The sequence below is a fragment of the Leptonychotes weddellii genome, chromosome 13 (genome assembly GCF_054177405.1).
Source record: "Leptonychotes weddellii isolate Sample4059 chromosome 13, ASM5417740v2, whole genome shotgun sequence".
Lineage (NCBI taxonomy): Eukaryota > Metazoa > Chordata > Mammalia > Carnivora > Phocidae > Leptonychotes > Leptonychotes weddellii.
This window is the reverse complement of record NC_138381.1, coordinates 33,616,181-33,636,554: the sequence shown is the minus strand read 5'-3', so window position 1 is coordinate 33,636,554 and position 20,374 is coordinate 33,616,181. Positions and strand designations below refer to the sequence as shown.

The window sequence follows — 20,374 nt, the reverse complement described above, 5'->3', positions numbered from 1 at the left end:
ATGAAAATAATTTTTACCCTGTGGACTCATACACTCCCTAAAAGAATCTTGGTGATCCACCAGCTATACTTTAAGAACACTACTCTAAGAATTGATAAATATAGGAAGAACAGAACAATATGACAGACTGAAAAAGCTAGAAATTTTCCAAGTCTTTCTCAATAAGGGAAATGTCTGTAACTGGAATTCATTATTTGCCTTAAGATGTCAGAAGTTCCTAAATCACGCACTGTCTTTAAAAGAAACAGCAAAACATTCTGTAATACTCCTTCCAGCTCCAAAAGTCTCAGATGCTACATACTTTCCAACATTCATTCATTAACTCATTCAACACATATTTACTGAGTTTCTACCTTGTGCTAGATTCTGAGGCAACAAAGGAATAGGCTCAGTCCTCCAGTAGAAAGAAACTCAGCACAGAACCATTAAAATACTGTACGGTAAGTGCTATAACAATAGCCATATAAAGTACTTGGGAGGTGACACCACAGACTATGTCAGAGTTGGAAGACTCAGCAAATTTAAAAATAAGACCACTGAAATGGAGTCTGGAGAGCAGAAAGAAAAAGAATAAAGAAAAGGACTCTGTGGCACAACACCAATACAACAAACATAAACATTATAGGAATCCCAGAAGAGAGGAAGATGCATAAAGAATATCTGAGGAAACAATGGCCAAAAATGCCCCCACATCTAGGAAAGACATCAATCTACAAATCCAAGCATCTCAATGAACTCTAGGTAGGATAAACTCAAAGAGACCCACACTGAGACATATCATAAAAAAACTTTCAGAAGACAAAGAATTTTGAAAGCAGCAAGAAACGACTCACTGTCATGCACAAAGAAAGCTCAATAAGACTGAAAGCCAACTTCTGATCAAAAACTATAGAGGCCAAAAGGAAGTGGTATGCCATATTAAAACAGAACAAAACAAAACAAAAAACTGCAAGAAACCTGGCAAAATTGTCCTTCAATACTGAAGAAATTAAGACATTTTAAGCTAAACAAAAGCTGAGGGAGTTTGTCACTAGTAGACCTGTCCTACAAGAAATCCTAAAGGGACTCCTGCAGGCTGAAATGAAAGGACATTAGATAATAACTAGAAGCCATAGAAAGATCATCAATAAAGGTAACTACATAAGTAAATATAAAAACCAGTATTAACTTATGTTTTGGTTTGTAACTCTTTGTTTCCTATATGATTTAAAAGACAAATGCATAAAACAATAATTATATGTCTGTTGATGGGCATACAACTTATAAGAATACACAGGAAAACTGGGGTGGGGGGGAAGACCAACTTGCAGGGGGCAGGGCAGAAAGGATGGGGGTGGGGAGATGTCCTACCAGATATGAAAACATACCAAAGAATGTGACAGTGGTACATAAACAGACACACCAATGAAACAGAATGACAGTCTAGAAATATACCAAATACATAGAGAAACTTATGATAAAAGAGACATTTCAAATATGTGGGGATAAAAATGAACTTAAAAAATGGTGTGATACACTAATGCCTATCACTTCTATCATGGTCTCTTAAGTCAGCTGAAACGACTAAGAAAAAAAAAACTAGAATACTTAGTAACATAAATTAATATTTATAAATTTTAAGATTAAAAAACAGATCCGTTGTAAATGTTCATCAATAAAGTAATGGTTGGGGGCGCCTGGGTGGCTCAGTCGTTAAGCGTCTGCCTTCGGCTCAGGTCATGATCCCAGGGTCCTGGGATCGAGCCCCGCATCGGGCTCCCTGCTCCGCGGGAAGCCTGCTTCTCCCTCTCCCACTCCCCCTGCTTGTGTTCCCTCTCTTGCTGTCTCTCTCTCTGTCAAATAAATAAATAAAATCAAAATAAATAAATAAAGTAATGGTTATATAAATTTTGGTGCACCCGTAAAACAAAATGTCCTCCAGACATTTTCATAGAGTCCATGAAGTCAGAACTATTTTTACAACAATACCAAGACATGATTTGCCTTTTATTTTTTTACACTATTTGCCTTTTTCATTCTAGTTCTCTCACAGGTGTAGAGTGGTGTATTCCAGAGGTCATGTGATATAAAATACAGCAAGACTAAATGCAAAGGCAGACATGAGAATCTAGCTGGCTTCAATTAAGACAGACATGAAGATTTGCAAAAATGTAAGTCACTCCTTTCCCTAATATTTTTAGGAAATAGTTATCTTTCATTATGTTACTTTACATTAACATGAAATCAATTTAGCACTGTAGTTTTAAAATAAGTAATTATTAAGTAAATACTTTAAATGTTTTCATTTTGGGGGGCTCCTGGGTGGCTCAGTTGGTTGGGCGGCTGCCTTCAGCTCGGGTCATGATCCTGGAATCCCAGGATCAAGTCCTGCATCGGGCTCCCTGCTCGGTGGGAAGTCTGCTTCTCCCTCTGACCCTCCCCCCTCTCATGTGCACTCTCTCTCTCATCCTCTCTCTCAAATAAATAAATAAAAATAAATAAAAAATAAATGTTTTTGTTTTGGGGCACCTGGGTGGCTCAGTCCATTAAGTGGCTGCCTTGAGCTCAGGTCATGATCCCAGGGTCCTGGGACGGAGCCCCGCCATTGGGCTACCTGCTCAGTGGGGAGCCTACTTCTCCCTCTCCCTCTGCTGCTCCCCTTGTTTGTGTGCTGTCTCCCTGTCAAATAAATAAAATCTTAAAAAAAAAAGATTTTTATTTTCAGAAAGAGAGTGAGTGAGTAAGCAGGAATAAGAGGGAGAGAGAAGGGGCGCCTGGGTGGCTCAGTTGGTTAAGCGGCTGCCTTCACCTCAGGTCATGATCCCAGGGCCTGGGATCGAGCCCCACGTCCGGCTCCCTGCTCAGTGGAGAGCCTGCTTCTCCCTCTCCCTCTGCCTGCCGCTCTGCCTCCTTGTGCTTTCTCTCCCTCTGTCAAATAAATAAATAAAATCTTAAAAAAAAAAAAAAAAAGAGGGAGAGAGAAGCTGAAGCAGACTCGGCACTGAGGGCAGAGCCCAATGTGGGGTTCTATCCCATGACAGCAAGATCATGACCTCAGCCAAAACCAAGAGTCAAACGCTTAACCAACTGAGCCCAATTTTGTTGTTTGTGTGTAGAAAAGAGCCCAAATAAGAGCCCAAATATCAGTGTTGTTTTGTAAATTCTGGTATGTTCATGGTCATTATTTCCATAGCAATGAATGTAAAATACAACTTAATAAGTGATGTATGTTAATAGTTTTATAATTCAGCCCCAAACTTGAGTCAGAGATTAAAATAACTGCATTCAAAAGAGTAGGTAAGAGAGTGAAGAAACAACCACTGAATGAGAGAAAGCCATTTGCAAGTTATAGATCTGATAAGGGACTCATATCCAGAATACAAAAAGAACACCTGTAACTCAATTAATAAAAAGACAACCCAATTTGAAAATGGGTAAGGATCAGGGCGCCCAGGTAGCTAAGTCGGTTAAGTGTCCAACTCTTGATCCCAGCTCAGGTCTTGATCTCAGGATGGTGAGTTCAAGCTCTGCACTGGGCTTCAGGCTGGGTGTGGAGCCTACTTTAAAAAAAAAGGGGGGGGGGGATCTGAACATACATTTCTCCAAAGACAACATACAAATAGCCAATAAGCACATGAAAATGTGCTCAACATTCTTAGCTAACAGGGAAATGCAAATAAAATTCACAATCATACACCAATTTATACCCAATAGGGTGGCTATAATCTAAAAGACAGATAATACAAGTCTTGGCAGAGATGTAGAAAAACTGGATCCTCATACACTGCTCGTAGGAATGTATGATAGTCACTGTGGAAAACAGTCTGGCAGTTCTTCAAAAGGTTAAACACAGAGTTCCTATATGACCTAGCATTTCTACCCATAGGTATATTTCCAAAAAATATGAAAACACAGCCACACAAAAACTTGTATGCAAATGTTCATAGCATTACTATTCATAATAGCAAAACATGGAAACAACCCAAATGTCTATCAACTGATGAATAAAAAAATTCATATAATGGATTATTGTTTGGCCATAAAAAGGAATGAAGTACTGGGGCGCCTGAGTAGCACAGTCTGGTAAGCGTCAGATTCCTGGTCTTGGCTCAGGTTGTGATCTCAAGGTCATGAGATCCAGCCCGGTATCGGGCTCCATACTCAGCTGGGAGTCTGCTTAAGACTGTCTCTCTCTCTCCCTCTGCCCCTCCCATCCACACTCTCTCTCTAAAATAAATAAATCTTAAAAAGAAAAAAAAAAGGAATGAAGTACTGATAAATGCTACAACATGGATGAGCCTGGAAAACATGCTAACCAAAGGAAGTCAATCACAGAAGATGTCATACTGCATGCTTCCATTTAATGAAATGCTAAGAATAGGCAAATCTATAGAGACAAAGTAAATTAATGGTTGCTTAGGGCTGGGGAAGATGGAAGGGGTTGTGGGATGATGGCTAAAAGGCAGTTTCTTTTTGGGTGATGAAAACATACTAAAATTGTGGTGGCAGACTCACAACTATATGATACACTAAAAACCAATGAACTGTATGCTTTAAATAAGTGGATTGTGTGATATGTTAATTATATCTCAATAAAGCTGTTACAGGGTGCCTAGGTGGCGCAGCTGGTTAAGCATCTGCCTTCAGGTCAGGTCATGATCCCAGGGTCCTGGGATCGAGGCCCACACAGGGCTCCCTGCTCAGCGGGAGTCTGCTTCTCCCTCTACCCCTTCCCCCCTGCTCCTGATCTCTCTCTCTCGAATAAATAAAATCTTAAAAAAAAAAAAAAATTTTTTTTTTTAAAGCTGTTACAAAACAACAAAATCCTCACGTTTTTGGTTACACTCTATTGCATTTCTCAGGGAAATTATAGCTACTTTAGTCTTCATAAAGGCCTTGGGGTATATCCCTCTAAACAGAAATTCTCTTTTTCTTATCCCCACTCCAGAAATTCTCTCTTTAAAGGAGGCAAAAACAAGGAAGGTAGAACAAGAAAGGAAATCTTCAAAACTGAATGATTAACCATGTGTGACATTATCATTTTACCTACTCATTCTTATATTTCGAACACTAATTTTTCCTACTAGTGTCACATTTTTGTCTTCTTTAAACATTTCAAGAAACTAAAGAATGCCAAGCTTAATATAAAATGTTCAACTGATTTTATTCATCTACTTCCTTATTTCAAGTTTGATCAATTTGTTTTATAAACACTTATTTTGCAGAGATAATGTGAGGATTCATGATATCACATAAGACGGCTAAAACAATCCCTGATATTCAGTAAATTATTCTCATTATCATTATGCTACAGGTAACGCAGGATCCTAAAGCTGAGGAGCAAAACTGCAGAGGTGGGGGTGGGAGGACACAAAGACTGTGCCCTACAAAGGTACAGTTATGTCAAGGAAAAGAAACTTCTGGCAGATAATCCAAGACCAAACAAAACTGCAGCAGCAGCAGCCTGATCATCACCACCACTACTTCCACCATCACCATCATCACCCAACACCACGCTCCTCCTAAAACATCTATTTATATGCCTTTAATTTTTTCTAATTATGAAGCACTTAAATGTATGGAAATATCCCCCAAACCAGTAAATAGCACATCTTATCATTTTCCCACATGTATCAAATTTTTCAAAAATGTATGAAATACAAGATAACAGAGATCCATTTTCACTTCCTCTCTCCCTTATGGTAACCACTATGTTGCAATATGAAGTTAATCATCACTATGCATATTTTAACTGTAACTACAGGTATCTGTGAAAATAGAATATTGTTTTTGCATGTTTTCAAACTTTACCAAATGGCACCTTGCTTTCTTAGCTCAACATTTTGCTTGTTTGTTGTTTTTTAATTCAGTCATGTTGTTTCATGACAACTGTTGGTCAGCATTATATTCTATGAATATTACAATATATTTGTCCATACTCCCAACTAATGAGATGTTTAAACGGTTTCTAATTTTGTTGCTAAGAAGGTGCAATAAATATAATTTCTTGAGCACAGGTACTAGTTTCTAGGATACATTCCTAGAAGGAGAACTGCTAGGTCAAAGACTATGTACCTTCAACTTCATTCGAGGTCACTAAGTAAGAGTGTTCCATTTTTCTTTTCATCCTCACCGATTCTTGGTATTGTCATACTTTTTTACTTTTGCAAACTGAAGGGTATAAAGTGGTACCTCATTGGTTTATTTTTTCCTGATTATTAAGTATCATTTATTGGCCTTTCAGGTTTTCTCTCATGTGAAATGCCTTTAACAGCATTGCTATTTTTCTTTTGATTTGTAGTAGTTCTTAAGATAGTCTGGGTACCAATCCTTTATTGATTCTATGTGTTTCTAAAATTCCCTCCACCCCAAAGTATAAGCCTTTTGCTTATTTCAAAATCTAGTAAAGTAGAGGAGGAGCAAAGACAATTTCTGCCTTTTCAAAATTCACAGCTATTTTCCAGACCTTTATACCAAGGCTTCTCAAACCCTTCTGACCACTCACAGAAGATGAATTCCTCCTTGAGTGCCAATACACATACACTTTATACATGAACTGAAAAACAGGACTCTAAGTCAATTTCTCCTAAGAGATTAACCACAAGCAAATACACTAGCACAGCTCTCCATTCCCTATAGCCAATGCCACATTTTAGCTCTCATATTAATACATCATAGAGATTTCATATGGGTCAGTAAACAAGCATCTATTTTGATTAATAACAGTTGTTAAAACCCTTAATTAATAAATAACCATCATATCGATACATCAGGATGTCTGAAACAATAACTACAAGTGCCCATTCTCTCTCCCCAGTGAATTGAAGAATTAAGGTGCAAACCCAGACTCTAAGCAAATGAAATTTTTTTTATTTTTAGTCACACTAACATACAATCAGTTCTTACTGATACAATTGCTCTGCAGAAGTGAAATGATTCTGAATATTTTAGTGAGAGCACATACTGCTCTTAAAAGTTAACTTCATTTACAGGAGCGGTAATGTTTTGCAAAACAAGCACGCTGCCCTAGAAGTATATAATCACTCAGCAAGAAAGGACTTTAGATCACTCAATCGAACTTCATTTTGAGGTGAGGCAACTGCAATCCAGACATTAATAAATTCGCCGAATCCTAGTCCTCTAAAATCTACAAATTCAGGGTTCTTCCACTGCACCATGCATGGATGCAATTTTAGATTCCCCAATTCCAAAACTCTGATTCCACTATTAATTTTACAAGATTGAGTTGATGTATTATAGAAATGATGGAATTAACTCCCATGCCCACACCAGTCTTTTTTTTTTTCCTTTCCACTTCCCTTTTCCACCCCTATCCTCCATTATGATCTACAGAATGTAAAAAAATACCTGACTGCCTGAATTTCTGGCCCTAATCAGGGACAGAGTCCTGAGCCCCTGACTACTGCCACTGTGTTAAGTCAGAAGAGTTTTTTATTTTTGTTTTTAATCCTTCATTCCCTATGCAATAATACCTACTAAGCGCAGATTCTGCGGGAAGCGCGGTGGATGCCGCTCCTCCTAGCCCGTGGACCACCGACGCCAGGGAGCCGGGGGCGCCGGGTAGGGCGGTGCCGGGCAGCAAGGAGCTGGGGTCGCTGGGGGAATGGGGCTGGCAGGGAGGGGGGCCCGGCGGCACCAGGGAACAGGCCGGGTGGCGGGGCGACTCACCTTTACGCAGCTCCCGCTCCCACACGGTGACGATGGGCCGCGAGTGCTTGCGGTGGTGGATGAGCCACAGGGACAGGGTCTGCACGCTCTGCTGCGAGTTGCTTAACTCCGACAGCTTCTTCTCCAGCGCCGCCTCAGAGAAGGCTGACATCCCTCCGATACCGCGTTCACGCCGTCCCACGCGGTGGGGCTAAGGGGAGGAGAGTTTAGCCGCCCGCGCCGCGGCCTCGCCCCCTCACCCCACCCTTCCCCACGCCTTCACCACCGCTGCCGCCACATCCAAGACCGGCCGCAAACCAGCAAGATGGCGTCCGGCCGGCAGTGACGTCAGGGCCCATCCACGCCCCGCCCTCGGAAGAGGCGAGGCCAAGCGGCAGGACCTCGGAGCGAAAGGACGGGGCCAAAACTGGCGCACGGGAGGCACACGGGGGCGTGCCGCCTGGGTTTTGGCCAGGGGAGGGGTGGGGTTTGCCCAGCCTGGACGCCTTCTAGGGTAAAACTATCTGCTGAAAAAGGAGTGATTAAAAATCTCTACACTGGCTAAAAAAAAAAAACTCTCTACATTGGCGTGTAAATTGGTACAGCCAATTTGGAAGACTATTTGGCGTGATATATTACATTTAAAATTGCACCTTCCCTATGACCCTGCAATTTGGCTAATTGCCATCAGTGCTAGGGAAACAGCAGCATGTTTGCACAAGAAGCTGTATGCTAGCTGTTCGGTCTGGCTCACTAACCCTAAGAGTTGGGACATTCACAGAAGGTAAATGGCAAGATTAATTGTGATACTGCATATTATAGAATATACGTAGCAGTTTAAAAGATTAATAAATCCAGTGGTGGATTGGAGGGTTTTTTTAAGTTTCAGAGTGAAAAATACAGTATAACATTCGTTTTATGAAAGTATATATTGGGGGGCACCTGGGTGGCTCAGTCGGTTGAGCCTCAGACTCTTAATTTCGGCTCAGGTTCTGATCTCAGGGTTGTGGGATCCAGCCACCCCACTGGGCTCCCTGCTTAGTAAGGAGTCGGCTTGGGATTCTTTTTCTCCCTCTCCCTCTGCCTCTCCCCCTCCCCCTGCTCATGCTCTCTCTTTCTCTCTCTAAATAAATAAATAAAATCTTTAAAAAAATAAAAGTATATATTGTATATGAATTCTTTTTTTTTTTTTTTAAGATTTTATTTATTTATTTGAGACAGAGAGAATGAGAGAGAGAGCACATGAGAGGGGGGAGGGTCAGAGGGAGAAGCAGGCTCCCTGCCGAGCAGGGAGCCCGATGCGGGACTCGATCCAGGGACTCCAGGATCATGACCTGAGCCGTAGGCAGTCGCTTAACCAACTGAGCCACCCAGGCGCCCTGCATATGAATTCATAAGTATGTAAATGCATGGCAAAAAGTTTGGAGGAATACACACTACTTTAATAGTGGTGTCAAAGACAGGATCAGAATTGGAGCCCTTAACCTGTGTCTATATTGTTTTTATTTTTTACAAGAATGGGTTCATGTATTTCTTATATAATTAAAAATTAATTTCAGAAATCTCCTAATTAATCCAGCATTTTGGGTGCCTGGCTCATTTGGTTAAGCGTCTGCCTTTGGCTCAGGTCATGATCCTGTGCTGGGATCAAGCCCAGCCTAGGGCTCTCTGCTTGCTGGGGAGGCGGCTTCTCCCTCTGCCCCACTCCCCACCCCCCCATTCTGCTCTCTCTCTCTCTCTAATAAATAAATAAATAAATGATCTTTAAAAAAAATCCAACATTTTGACATGTGACAAATGACTTATGATGTATGACAAATCCATACTTTTTATTTTTTAAGATTTTATTTATTTGACAGAGAGAGATACAGCGAGAGAGGGAACACAAGCAGGGGGAGTGGGAGAGGGAGAAGCAGGCTTCCGCGGAGCGGGGAGCCCGATGCGGGGCTCGATCCCAGGACCCTGGGATCATGACCTGAGCTGAAGGCAGATGCTTAACTGAGCCACCCAGGCACCCCCAAATCCATACATTTTAACATAGTACTATGAGTTCACAAAGGAAGCAGAAAGGTAGATACCGTCACATTCCAAATATTAATATAAACTTCAAGAAAGATAAATAAAAAACCACAGGAATTCTTACCTTTTGAGAAGCACTGTTCAAGAACTTTGCACCAAGTAGGCAGCAATTATGTTTTTTTGTTTGATTATAATTATAGTTTATCATTCCAATTTTTAATGTTACTATGAGGTTCAGAGGATATCTCAAGAGGTGAAATAACTCTCCTCTCTCTTCCTTTCACTCCAATATCTATTCCTATCTCTTCATGCTTCTTTCCCTATTGTACATCCTTTTGTTTTTCCAAACTGTTTAGTCTAGTTTTTAGCCTGAACTTAGAGTTTAACTTATCTATCTTCTGAGACCTCAATGTATCTTCAACACTATCCCCTTCCGTGAACCCTGCAGCCACCAAAATTGCTAAATTTCACCTAAGATTCCAGTTCTTCACACTCCCTTCTTCTCTACTTCAATTCTACCTGAAATTTAAAGACCACCATAAATTCCACCTTCTTTTCTTTCCCAACCAGTCCAATGTATGTAAAAAGTTTCTTCCTGTATCATTTACTGATTTGAATGCCTTACACTACTAATCTGTGTTATTTATAATTATATAGTTTATATATTCTCTCCCCAGCTAGATTTTGCTCTTAGTGACTCAGCCAAAGCACCAACGCTTCTGTTTGTTTTAGTTCTCAGTCTGATTTGTCTGCTCCTGCTATGGACTTACACAGTATTCTGTACTTGTGTGTAACACAGCTTTCCACATGGAACGGTTAGATCTATATTTATTGACATTGTTAATTATTGCTGTGTTTTCAAAATATTGGTTGTAACTGCATATGCCCTTAGATAATTTTTTAAAAAGATTTTATTTGTTTATTTGAGAAAGAGAGAGAGAGAGAGAGATTGCATGAGCCGGGGGAGGGGTAGAGGGAGAGGGAGAAGCAGACTCCCTGCTGAGCAGGGAGCCCAAGGCAGGACTCAATCCCAGAACCCTGAGATCATGACCAGAGTCGAAGGTAGATGCTTAACCCACTGAACCACCCTGGCACCCTTGCCCTTAGATAATTATGACTTATTTTCATAATAGCCTCTGACTATACTTCTTGATTTTGTCTTTCCAAATACAGGTCTCAAATTCAGAATAATGCATTTTTTCCATAACTATCTTTGGCTTTCCTGGAATAACCACTAAGTAACAAAGAGATGTGCTCCTTCAACTTAAAAAAAGCCTATTGCAAGAAGAGACTATAGACCAATATTGTTTATGAATATGGATGCAAAATACTAGCAAACCCAATCCAGCATCCTATTAAGAGGATTATGCATCATGACCAAGTGCGATTTATCTCAAGAATGCAAGGGTGGTTCAAACACAAAATTCAATCAATATTATATGCCATATTAATAGAATGAAGGAAAAAACACATGATCATTTCAAATGATGAAAAAAAATCCAGCACCATTTCATGATAAAAAAAAAACAAAACCACTCACCAAAGTAGGAATAAAAGGAAACTTTTTGAACATATTAAGTGTATGGGAAGGCGCCTGGGTGGCTCAGTTGGTTAAGTGTCTGCCTTCAGCTCAGGTCATGATCCCAGGGTCCTGGGATCGAGCCCCACATTGGGTTCCCTGTTCGGCAGAAAGCCTGCTTCTCCTTGTCCCTCTGCCTGCCACTCCCCCAGCTTGTGCTCTCTCTTTCTGTCAAATAAATAAATAAAATACTTTTTTAAAAAAAGTATATGGGAAGGCCCATAGCTAACATTATATTCAATGATTTAAAACTGAAAGCTTTCCTCCTAAGATCAGGAACAAGACAAGCATATATATTTTTGCCACTTCTATTCAACATTATACTGGAAGTTCTAGCCATAGCAATTAGGTAATAAAAAGAAATACAAAGTATCCAAATTGGAAAGGAGGAGGTAAAATGATCTCTATTTGCAGAAGACATGATCTTATATATTAAAAAATCCTCAAAAAAGAAATCCTAAAGAATCCACAAAAGCACTAGAGCTAATAAATTAATTCAGCAAAATAACAGGATACCAGATAAATACACAAAAATCAGTTGTAGTTCTACATACTAGCAATGAACAATTTGAAAATGAAATTAGTAAAATAACCCCATTTACAATAATATGAAAAATAATAAAATACTTTGGAATAAATGTAACCAAGGAGATTTTCAAGTATATACTGAAAACTACAAAATATTATTGAAAGAAATCGAAGAAGACCTAAATAAGTGGATAGATATACCTTGTTCATGGATTGAAAGACTTGCATTGTTTTTTTTTTGTTTGTTTTTAAAGATTTTATTTATTTATTTGAGAGAGAGAATGAGCACATGAGAAGGGGGAGGGTCAGAGGGAGAAGCAGACTCTCCACTGAGCAGGGAGCCTGATGTGGGACTCGATCCTGGGACTCCAGGATCATGACCTGAGCCAAAGGCAGTCGCTTAACCAACTGAGCCACCCAGGCGCCCCAACTTGCATTGTTAATATGGCAATTATTACTCAAAGCAATCTTCAATTTCAATGCAGTCCACTTAATGTGGGGCTCGAAGTCATGACCCTGAGATCCAAGAGTCAAATACTCTACCGACTGAGCCAGCGAGGTGCCCCTATTCTTTATTTTTTTGTTATTTTTCTTCCTCTCTTTTGGTTTAAGACACCTGATACCTCTTGAGCACAATCCCTATAAGGCCCTATTCCTAATATTGTTCTTTTTATCTTTTTTTTTCTTTTTTTTTGAGAGAGAGAGAGTGTGTGTGTGTGTGTGTGTGCACGCGTGCGCATGCACAAACGAACGGGAGGAGAGGCAGAGGGAGAGAGAGAGTCTTAAGCAGGCACCATGGCCAGCAAAGAGCCTGATGCATGGCTGGATCTCATGACCCTGAGATCATGACCTGAACCGAAATCAAGAATTGGACACTTAACTGACTGAGCCACCCAGGCACCCCAGTTCTTTTCATCTCTAGTCATTGGTATTGAGTCTAATACCTAGTGTGATTTTTTATGATTTAGCTAAAACATATAATAAAACCAGCTGCTATGTTTGTATCCACTTTCCTTTGAGGGCCACCTCAAAGGCCACCTTTGAGTTCCCACCAGTGTCTTTCCTTGTAAAAATTCAGTTGATTTCCTGGTTAATTTCAATTACTAACATTCTTTTTTTTTTTTCTTTTAAGTAATCTCTACCCCACAACATGGGGCTTGAACTCACGACCCCAAGATCAAGAATAGCATGCTCTACCGACTAAGCCAGCCAGGTGCCCCACTAACAAGTCTGTATACAGCTTACACCACAACAGGCAAAATATTCAAAAGTCTATAATCCCTATCATGTCATACTAGGAAGGGACAATCCTGTCTCCACCAAAAAGTGTGTGTGTGTGTTGGGGGGGGAGGGGATCTTACATGGTAAGGTAAGGAAATAGCAGCAAAGGTAATGGTAAGCTACTAAAGTCTTAGAACCCCTCTCAAAAGTTCATAAACTTGGATAGGCAATGATCAAAATAGAGCAGCTCCAGATATATTAGATCCTCAAGGTGCAATATGTACTATCTTAAAAGAAAAATGTACCCCTGAAACAAATAATACATTTTTTGTTAATAAAAAAAAAGAAAGAAAAATGTACGGCTGACCCTTTAGCAACATGGGTTTGAACTACATGGGTCCACTTATGCTTGGATTTTTTACAGTACAGTACTGTAAATGTATTTTCTCTTCCTTACAATTTTCTTTTTCTTTTTTTTTTTAAGATTTTATTTATTTATTTAACAGAGAGAGAGAGCGCGCACAAGCAGGGGGAGCTGCAGGCAGAGGGAGAGGGAGAAGCAGGCTCTCCGCTGAGCAAGGAGCCCTGGGGCTTGATCCCAGGACTCTGGGATCATGACCTGAGCCAAAGGCAGATACTTAACCGACTGGGCCACCCAGGTGACCCTTCCTTATGATTTTTGTAATAACATTTTCTTTTCTCTAGCTTACTTTATTGTAAGAATACAATATATAATACATATAACATACAAAATATGTGTTAAATGTTTATGTTGTTGGTAAGCTATTGGTAGTTAAGTTTTGGGGGAGTCAAAAGTTATACATGGATTTTTGACTGTGCAGGGAGTTTGGCACCCTTAAGCCCCGCCTTGTTCAGCGTCCACTATACTTAGATCCCTACAGACTTCTCTGAAATCGTTAGTACTACTAAACTATTCCAGGAAACAGATAAATTAGGAGATCAGGTACTTTGGCTGATTTTCCTGTACGTGTAAATACTGCCATACAGTCATTGTCTCTTCAGATGATTCAACAGCTCATCTTCCAACAAAAGGAACGTGAAGTACGGACTTGAGTTCAACAATAGATGATGTTCTCCAAACAACCTTCCAATGAATGGAATCTTGACAGTGGATCTGAACTTCAGAGAACAATATATCCTGCAGGCTGACTTCATCTGCCCCCTGCTAAAATGGGGAAGTGAGAAAGGAAAAAGATAACCCTGCAAGTGGATAGCTAGGCTGTAGTGTTCCTAACCAATCATCAGCTACCCTCACAGGATATAAATAATAATCAGACAAAGCCATTCTGTAACTTTAGTGGAACAAAGCAGAGTGGAGGCCATTTTGAAACCACAGAAATTGCTAACATCTTCCTCTTATAACGAACAAACTGATTACAGGTCCTTTACCACTGATAGCTCTAACCCCACCTTAATCCTTTGGTATTGTAGATAAAAATTACCAAAGATCTACCCACTCACCAAATTGCCCCTGCTTCCTGACAGCACCCCCACTTTCCCTAAAACCACCACAGAATCAGCCAACACAAGCTCAAACCTTCTAATAAGCCCTTCCCAATTCTTTCTTAAAGACACACCCACAGTTTCTCTGATGAGTGTTCTTTCTTGCTGCAGCAAATTAAATAAACCTAAATTTAGCGGGTGTCTGGCTGGCTTAGTTGGGAGATCACACCACTCTTGATCTCGGGGTCCTGAGCGTGAGCCCCATGTTGGGTGTAGAGATTACTTTAAAAAAAGAAAAAGGAAAAAGAAAAAGAAAAAGTTACCAACCCCCTCCCCCCAACTTTAACTTCAGGTAGTTCTTATGGTCTTTCAGCTGGTGAGCTCTAATATAGGATATACATCAAACTGTGAATTAATGGTTAGCTCTATGGGTAAGAAAACAGGTAATTTCTTCTTTACAATGTATATATTTCAGTATGGGTTGAGTTTTTGACCACAGGCATGGATCGAGAAAAAGAAGAAATATATTTGATTGGGGCCAGAGAAGGACCTCCACTGGTTTCCCTTGCCAATAAGAAAAAGATCATATCCTTAGTACGTGTACAAAGTTCAGATTAATTGAGTCCACTATTCCCAGAAGCTCCATTGCTCACAGCTTCCCTATGTTCTTGAGCCTCTAGCAGTGCCAAATTTATTTCCCAAACCCTATGCAATTCCATTTTCCACTATCCATTTAAACATGCAAACCATATCCTTCCTGCAACTGCCTGTCTTTTCCCCAATAAAGAACTTCCTTTTAAAACTTGAATCAACAGGTGAATGTACACACAAAAGGCAGTATATACATACAATGGGATATTGTTCACCAATAAAAAGAAATTAAATCCTGATACATGTTACAACACAGGTGAACTTTGGAAACCCTTTGCTAAGTGAAATAAGCCAGATGCAAAAGGACAAATACTGTCTGATTCCACTTATAGTAGGTACCTAGAGTAGGCAAATCCATAGAGACAAAAAGAATAGGAGTTACCAGGGGCTGGGCAGAGGAAGGAATGGGGAGTTACTGTCTAATGGGTACAGAATTTCTGTTTGGGATGATTAAAAAGCTCAGGAAATAGTGGTGATAGTTGCATAATATTGTAAATATACATGACGCCACTGAATTATACCCTAAGAAATGGTTAAAGTGGTAAATTTTATGGGGCGCCTGGGTGGCTCAGTCAGTTAAGCATCTGACTCTTGATTTTGGCTCAGGTCACGATCCCAGGGTCATGGGATTGAGCCCCCTACCCCTGAGTCTGGCTCCATGCTCAGTGCAGAGTCAGCTTGAGATTCTCTCTCTCCCTCTGCACCCCCCCCTTGCACAAGCACTCTCTCTCTAAATAAATAAATAAAATATTTTTTAAAATGGTGAATTTTATATAATGTATATTTTACCATAAGAAAAGAAAAAAACTTGATTTGAATTTTTATTATACAAAATTTCAGGAACATACAAAAATTAAGAGAGAAATATAATGAACCTCCATGTACCCATCAACAGTTTCAACAATTATGAACTCCTGGCCAAACTTCCACCCTTTCTCATACCCTTCCCCCCCACACACACACTGAATTATTTTGCAGCAAATTCCAGACATTAGATTATTTCATAATAATATATATATATTTATTGATATAGTAATATATCAATAAATATATTAGACTGTTCCTCTAACTTATTTCTTTACCAAGGAATTCCTATTCTTCCCTCAAAACCTAGCTCAGATATTATCTCCTCTGTAAAGCCTTTCTCCATGTCTCCTAGAGGGAGCAAGACCCATTCCCCCTCCTGTGTAGCTATGACTCTTTGCCCTTCCCTCTACAACAGGGTTGCTCAACACTGGCACTATGGATATTTTGAGACAGATAATCTTTTGATGTGGGGGCTGTCCTATACATTATAGGATGCTTAGCAGCATCCATGGCCTCTCCTTCTAGATAACGAGTAGCACCCCCTCCCCTTTGTGACAACCAAAAATGTTTCCATACATGGCCAAAAGTCCCATGGGGGCAACTTTGCCCCCAGTGAGAACAACTTCTTCAGAACTGCCCTTAAGAACTACATTGCCTATGTTTGTTTTCATACATGTCTTCACTTCTAAACTGTGAAATCCTAAAGAACATAGAGAGCTTCTTTTTCATCTTAGGGTAGCCAGTGTCTGATTCTTTTTTTTTTTTTTAAGATTTATTTATTTATATTAGAGAGAGAGAGAGAGTGCAGGGGGAGGTAGAAGGAGAGGGAGAGAGAGAATCTCAAGCAGACTGTGCATTGAGCGCGGAGCCCATCACCAGGGCTCAATCTCACTACACTGAGATCATGACCTAAGCCGAAACCAAGACTCAGACACTTAACCGACCGCGTCACCCAGGCGCCCTGCCAGTGTTGGGTTCTTCCTGGGAATGTCATAGGAAGAAAGCTGGGAAGCCACGTGAGCTTTGGCAGATCTTCACAGAACCTCACAAAAATCTGAGGCCATTAGGTCCAGGCTTCTGTTCAGTGCCTTAGTTACTTCTACAATATCCTAGTCCATTATTCCTCCAGCTTCTGTCGAGAAGTCAAATTATTGGGATTCATCTTCCTGCAGAGGGGCTCATTTTGTTAAAATTCTTATGGTGAGTGAAACCTTGCTCACTCTGTTACTTTATGTATTGTCCCAACTCTGCCCTCTGAAATCTTTTAAAATGAGCCTAATTTCAGTCAGTTTCATATGACAGCCCTTCAGGTATATGAAGACCACCATTATATTCATTCATTAAATCATTCAAAAATACACATACTTGAACAAGAGAAGAGCCTCATTTCCTTGAAACCATCCCCCCAAATCACCTAATAAAAATCTGAATGTGTTAAGTCCTTCTTAACATCCCTTAACTGAACCGCTCCATGGTTCCCCCTAGTGTACAATCTCCCTCATTGCAATAGCCAAAAACCTAACTTGAACTACTGGCGTGTTCCTCCTGGTCTTTGACTGCAGAACACTGACAGACGGAACACCTAATATGAGCCAGGCACTGGGAATACAGCAATGAATGAAACAGACAAAAAACCTCTGCCCCTCATAGAGCTCACATGGAGGTAAAGAATGAACCATGTATGTAAGTGTAAATACACGGCATGCTGGGGTAAGTGCCATGAGCAAAAGTAATTGGTTGGGGGTGGTGGTGGTAATGTGTGTTAGAATTTTAATTAATTGGGCGCCTGGGTGGCTCAGTCGGTTAGGCGACTGCCTTCGGCTCAGGTCATGATCCTGGAGTCCCTGGATCGAGTCCCGCATCGAATCCCGCATCGGGCTCCCTGCTCGGCGGGGGATCTGCTTCTCCCTCTGACCCTCCCCCCTCTCATGTGCTCTCTCTCTCTCATTCTCTCTCTCAAATAAATAAATAAAATCTTAAAAAAAGAATTTTAATTAATTAACTAATTAATACATTAATTATTCAAATAAATACAAAGATATCACAATAAATAATTTAATAAATTTAAATAAATATAAATTTGTTTATATTATTTATTTATTTATGTTAGAATTTTTAAATTGCTCAGCCAGGGAAAGCCTTAATAAGATGATATTTTGAGATCTGAAGGAAAGGAAGCATGAATGAGTCAGGCAGCTATTTCAGAGTGTTCCCAGCAGAGGGAATAGCAAATGCAGAGGCCCTAGGACAGGAGCGTGCCTGGTGTGGCTCTAGAAACAGCAAGAACTCCTGTGGCTGGAGGCAGTGATCAGAGAGCAGCGTAATAGGAGGCAGAGAGTAAGCCGAGGTCCAGGGAGGGAAGAACGAGCATACAGCGCCTTGTAGACCATTGCAGGGACTTCGGCTTTTAGTCCGAGATGGAAAATTGCTGGAAAATGTTGAGCAGAAAAATGACACGATCTTACTTACATTTTAATGAAAAAAAAAAAAAGGAAAAACCACCCCACTCTACCTGCTGTGTTGAGGAGAGGCTGGGTGAGGGGTGGGGGCAAGCAGGGAGACTACGCACTTGTTATAACCCAGTGAGAGAAGGTGAAGACTGAACTCAGGGCACACCAGTATTTAGAAGTTGGGAAATGGAGAAGAAATAAGCTAAACATATCCAAAGGAATAGCCATTGAGAGAGTAGGAAACTGGTAGTGTGGAATCCTAGAAACCCTGAATAATGCATTTGAAAGAGGGAATGATCAAATGTCAAATGTTGCTAATAGACCAAGATGAGGATGAGAATTGACTCTTAGATTAGCAATATCTTCCTGGGGACTTTTCTTTTCATGAGAATATCTGATTCCATTATCCCACCCTTTTTTGGGGGGTAAAATATCACTTTTTTTTTAAAGTAAGCTCTACACCCAACATGGGGCTTGAACTCACGACCCCGAGATCAAGAGTCACATGCTCCACTGAATGAGCCAGCCAGGTGCCCCAAAATATCACTTTCTAATACACTATATATACGTTATCTATTTATCTTATTGTCTGTCTATTCTTACTAGAATAAAAGTTTTATTAGGGTGGGGATTTTCATCTGTTTTTCTAATTAACAAAATACTGTGTTGAACAGCATCTGGTCATAGCAGGAGCTCAATAAATATTTGTTGAATGAATGGTTTTCAGATCCATCGCTACGTTGGTCTGACATTTATGAACATGCTTGTTTGGCAATGTTTCTCTAGAACTATTAGAGTATGTTCTAGGCAAGTCCTAAAATACTAGGCTGGTTCTCCTTTGTTCAAAGCCTGGCATTTTATGGTGCAGCCCAGCAAGCTCAGCCTGTTTGGCAGGCAATTACCTTGCTATTTCATGCCTCCCTATCCAGCACCATGTACATCCACTGAACTGAAGAAAAAAAAAGTCCACAACCAGCCAACTTCATGGAGCTCAGGATGTGTGCCTCATCTCTAATAATGGAATCACATGTTTCAAAGGAAATGGAGAAAAAAAGACATTGGATATCAGATTGGGAAATCTCTTTTAAGATAGGGGTGCCCATCCTGAAACTCCCAAATTTTTCAGCTTTAGAGGCTAATAGGAGTTTAAGTCTGTGGCATTAAGTAGCACTGAGACTTTCATCAAACCAATGAATTTAACTGAACTTCATCTTCTTCATCTGTGACTTGTAACTCACCAGGTCTATATTGCAGACTTGTCATAAGGATTCAGAGAATTATGTATAAGCCTATAACAGACTTTGATAAATGCTATCATTTTTACTTCATAACCCCTTCCCATTTGCCAAGTGTTTTCAGCTATGATAAAGTGGAAGTAGAGAGCTTATTTTTTTATGGTAACACCATACAGTAAAAAAAGGATATGGGGCACCTGGGTGGCTCAGTTGGTTGAGCGACTGCCTTCGGCTCAGGTCATGATCCTGGAGTCCCGGGATCGAGTCCCACATCGGGCTCCCTGCTCAGCAGGGAGTCTGCTTCTCCCTCTGACCCTCCCCCCTCTCATGTGCTTTCTCTCTCTCTCTCTCTCATTCTCTCTCTCAAATAAATAAAATCTTTTTTTTTTGTTATTTTCACATGATTTTTTTTTTAAACAATGGCTTAATTTTTTTAAAGATTTTATTTATATGACAGAGAGAGAGGGAGACAGAGATAGCGAGAGCACAAGCAGGGGGAGCGGCAGGCAGAGGCAGAGGGAGAAGCAGGCTCCCCCGCTGATCCCAGGACCCCGGGATCATGACCTGAGCCGAAGGCAGACGCTTAACTGACTGAGCCACCCAGGCGCCCCTCCACATGCTTTTTAAAACTCTTGCACAAGTGCATCTGATAGATGCTTAAAGGAAAGTAATACATGACACTGTATATGAAAGTCTTACTCTCCCATAGCAAACATATATTCCTCATAAATGCTTCCAAACACGGGAAAATGTGGGGGAATAGACTTCCTGAG

The 20,374-nt window shown here is 40.4% G+C and overlaps 1 protein-coding gene and 1 long non-coding RNA gene across 8 annotated transcripts in view; one reads left to right on the top strand and one right to left on the bottom strand.

Annotated features, from left to right (window-relative positions):
• The window catches only part of RPRD1A (regulation of nuclear pre-mRNA domain containing 1A), a 72,322-nt gene extending 64,339 nt beyond the window's left edge, over window positions 1–7,983 (bottom strand). For 4 of the 7 annotated variants that reach the window (XR_004078373.2, XR_004078374.2, XM_006741740.3 and 1 more), the window contains exon 1: window positions 7,669–7,982. Coding sequence is in view for 4 of the 7 variants with exons in the window: in XM_006741740.3 (XP_006741803.1) it covers window positions 7,669–7,819 (151 nt within the window). In the remaining 3 variants the exon portion in view is untranslated. Of the gene's footprint in view, window positions 1–7,668 lie in introns of all 7 variants that reach the window. The other 3 variants (XR_004078372.2, XM_006741739.3, XM_031037278.2) reach the window with 2 other exon arrangements.
• A 153-nt stretch (window positions 7,984–8,136) lies between these two features.
• On the top strand, window positions 8,137–16,021 carry LOC145716689 (uncharacterized). Its single transcript, XR_014139489.1, has 3 exons — window positions 8,137–8,431; window positions 13,503–13,653; window positions 14,018–16,021. It is a non-coding gene; the product is annotated as an uncharacterized LOC145716689 (long non-coding RNA).
• The last annotated feature ends 4,353 nt before the right edge of the window (window positions 16,022–20,374 follow it).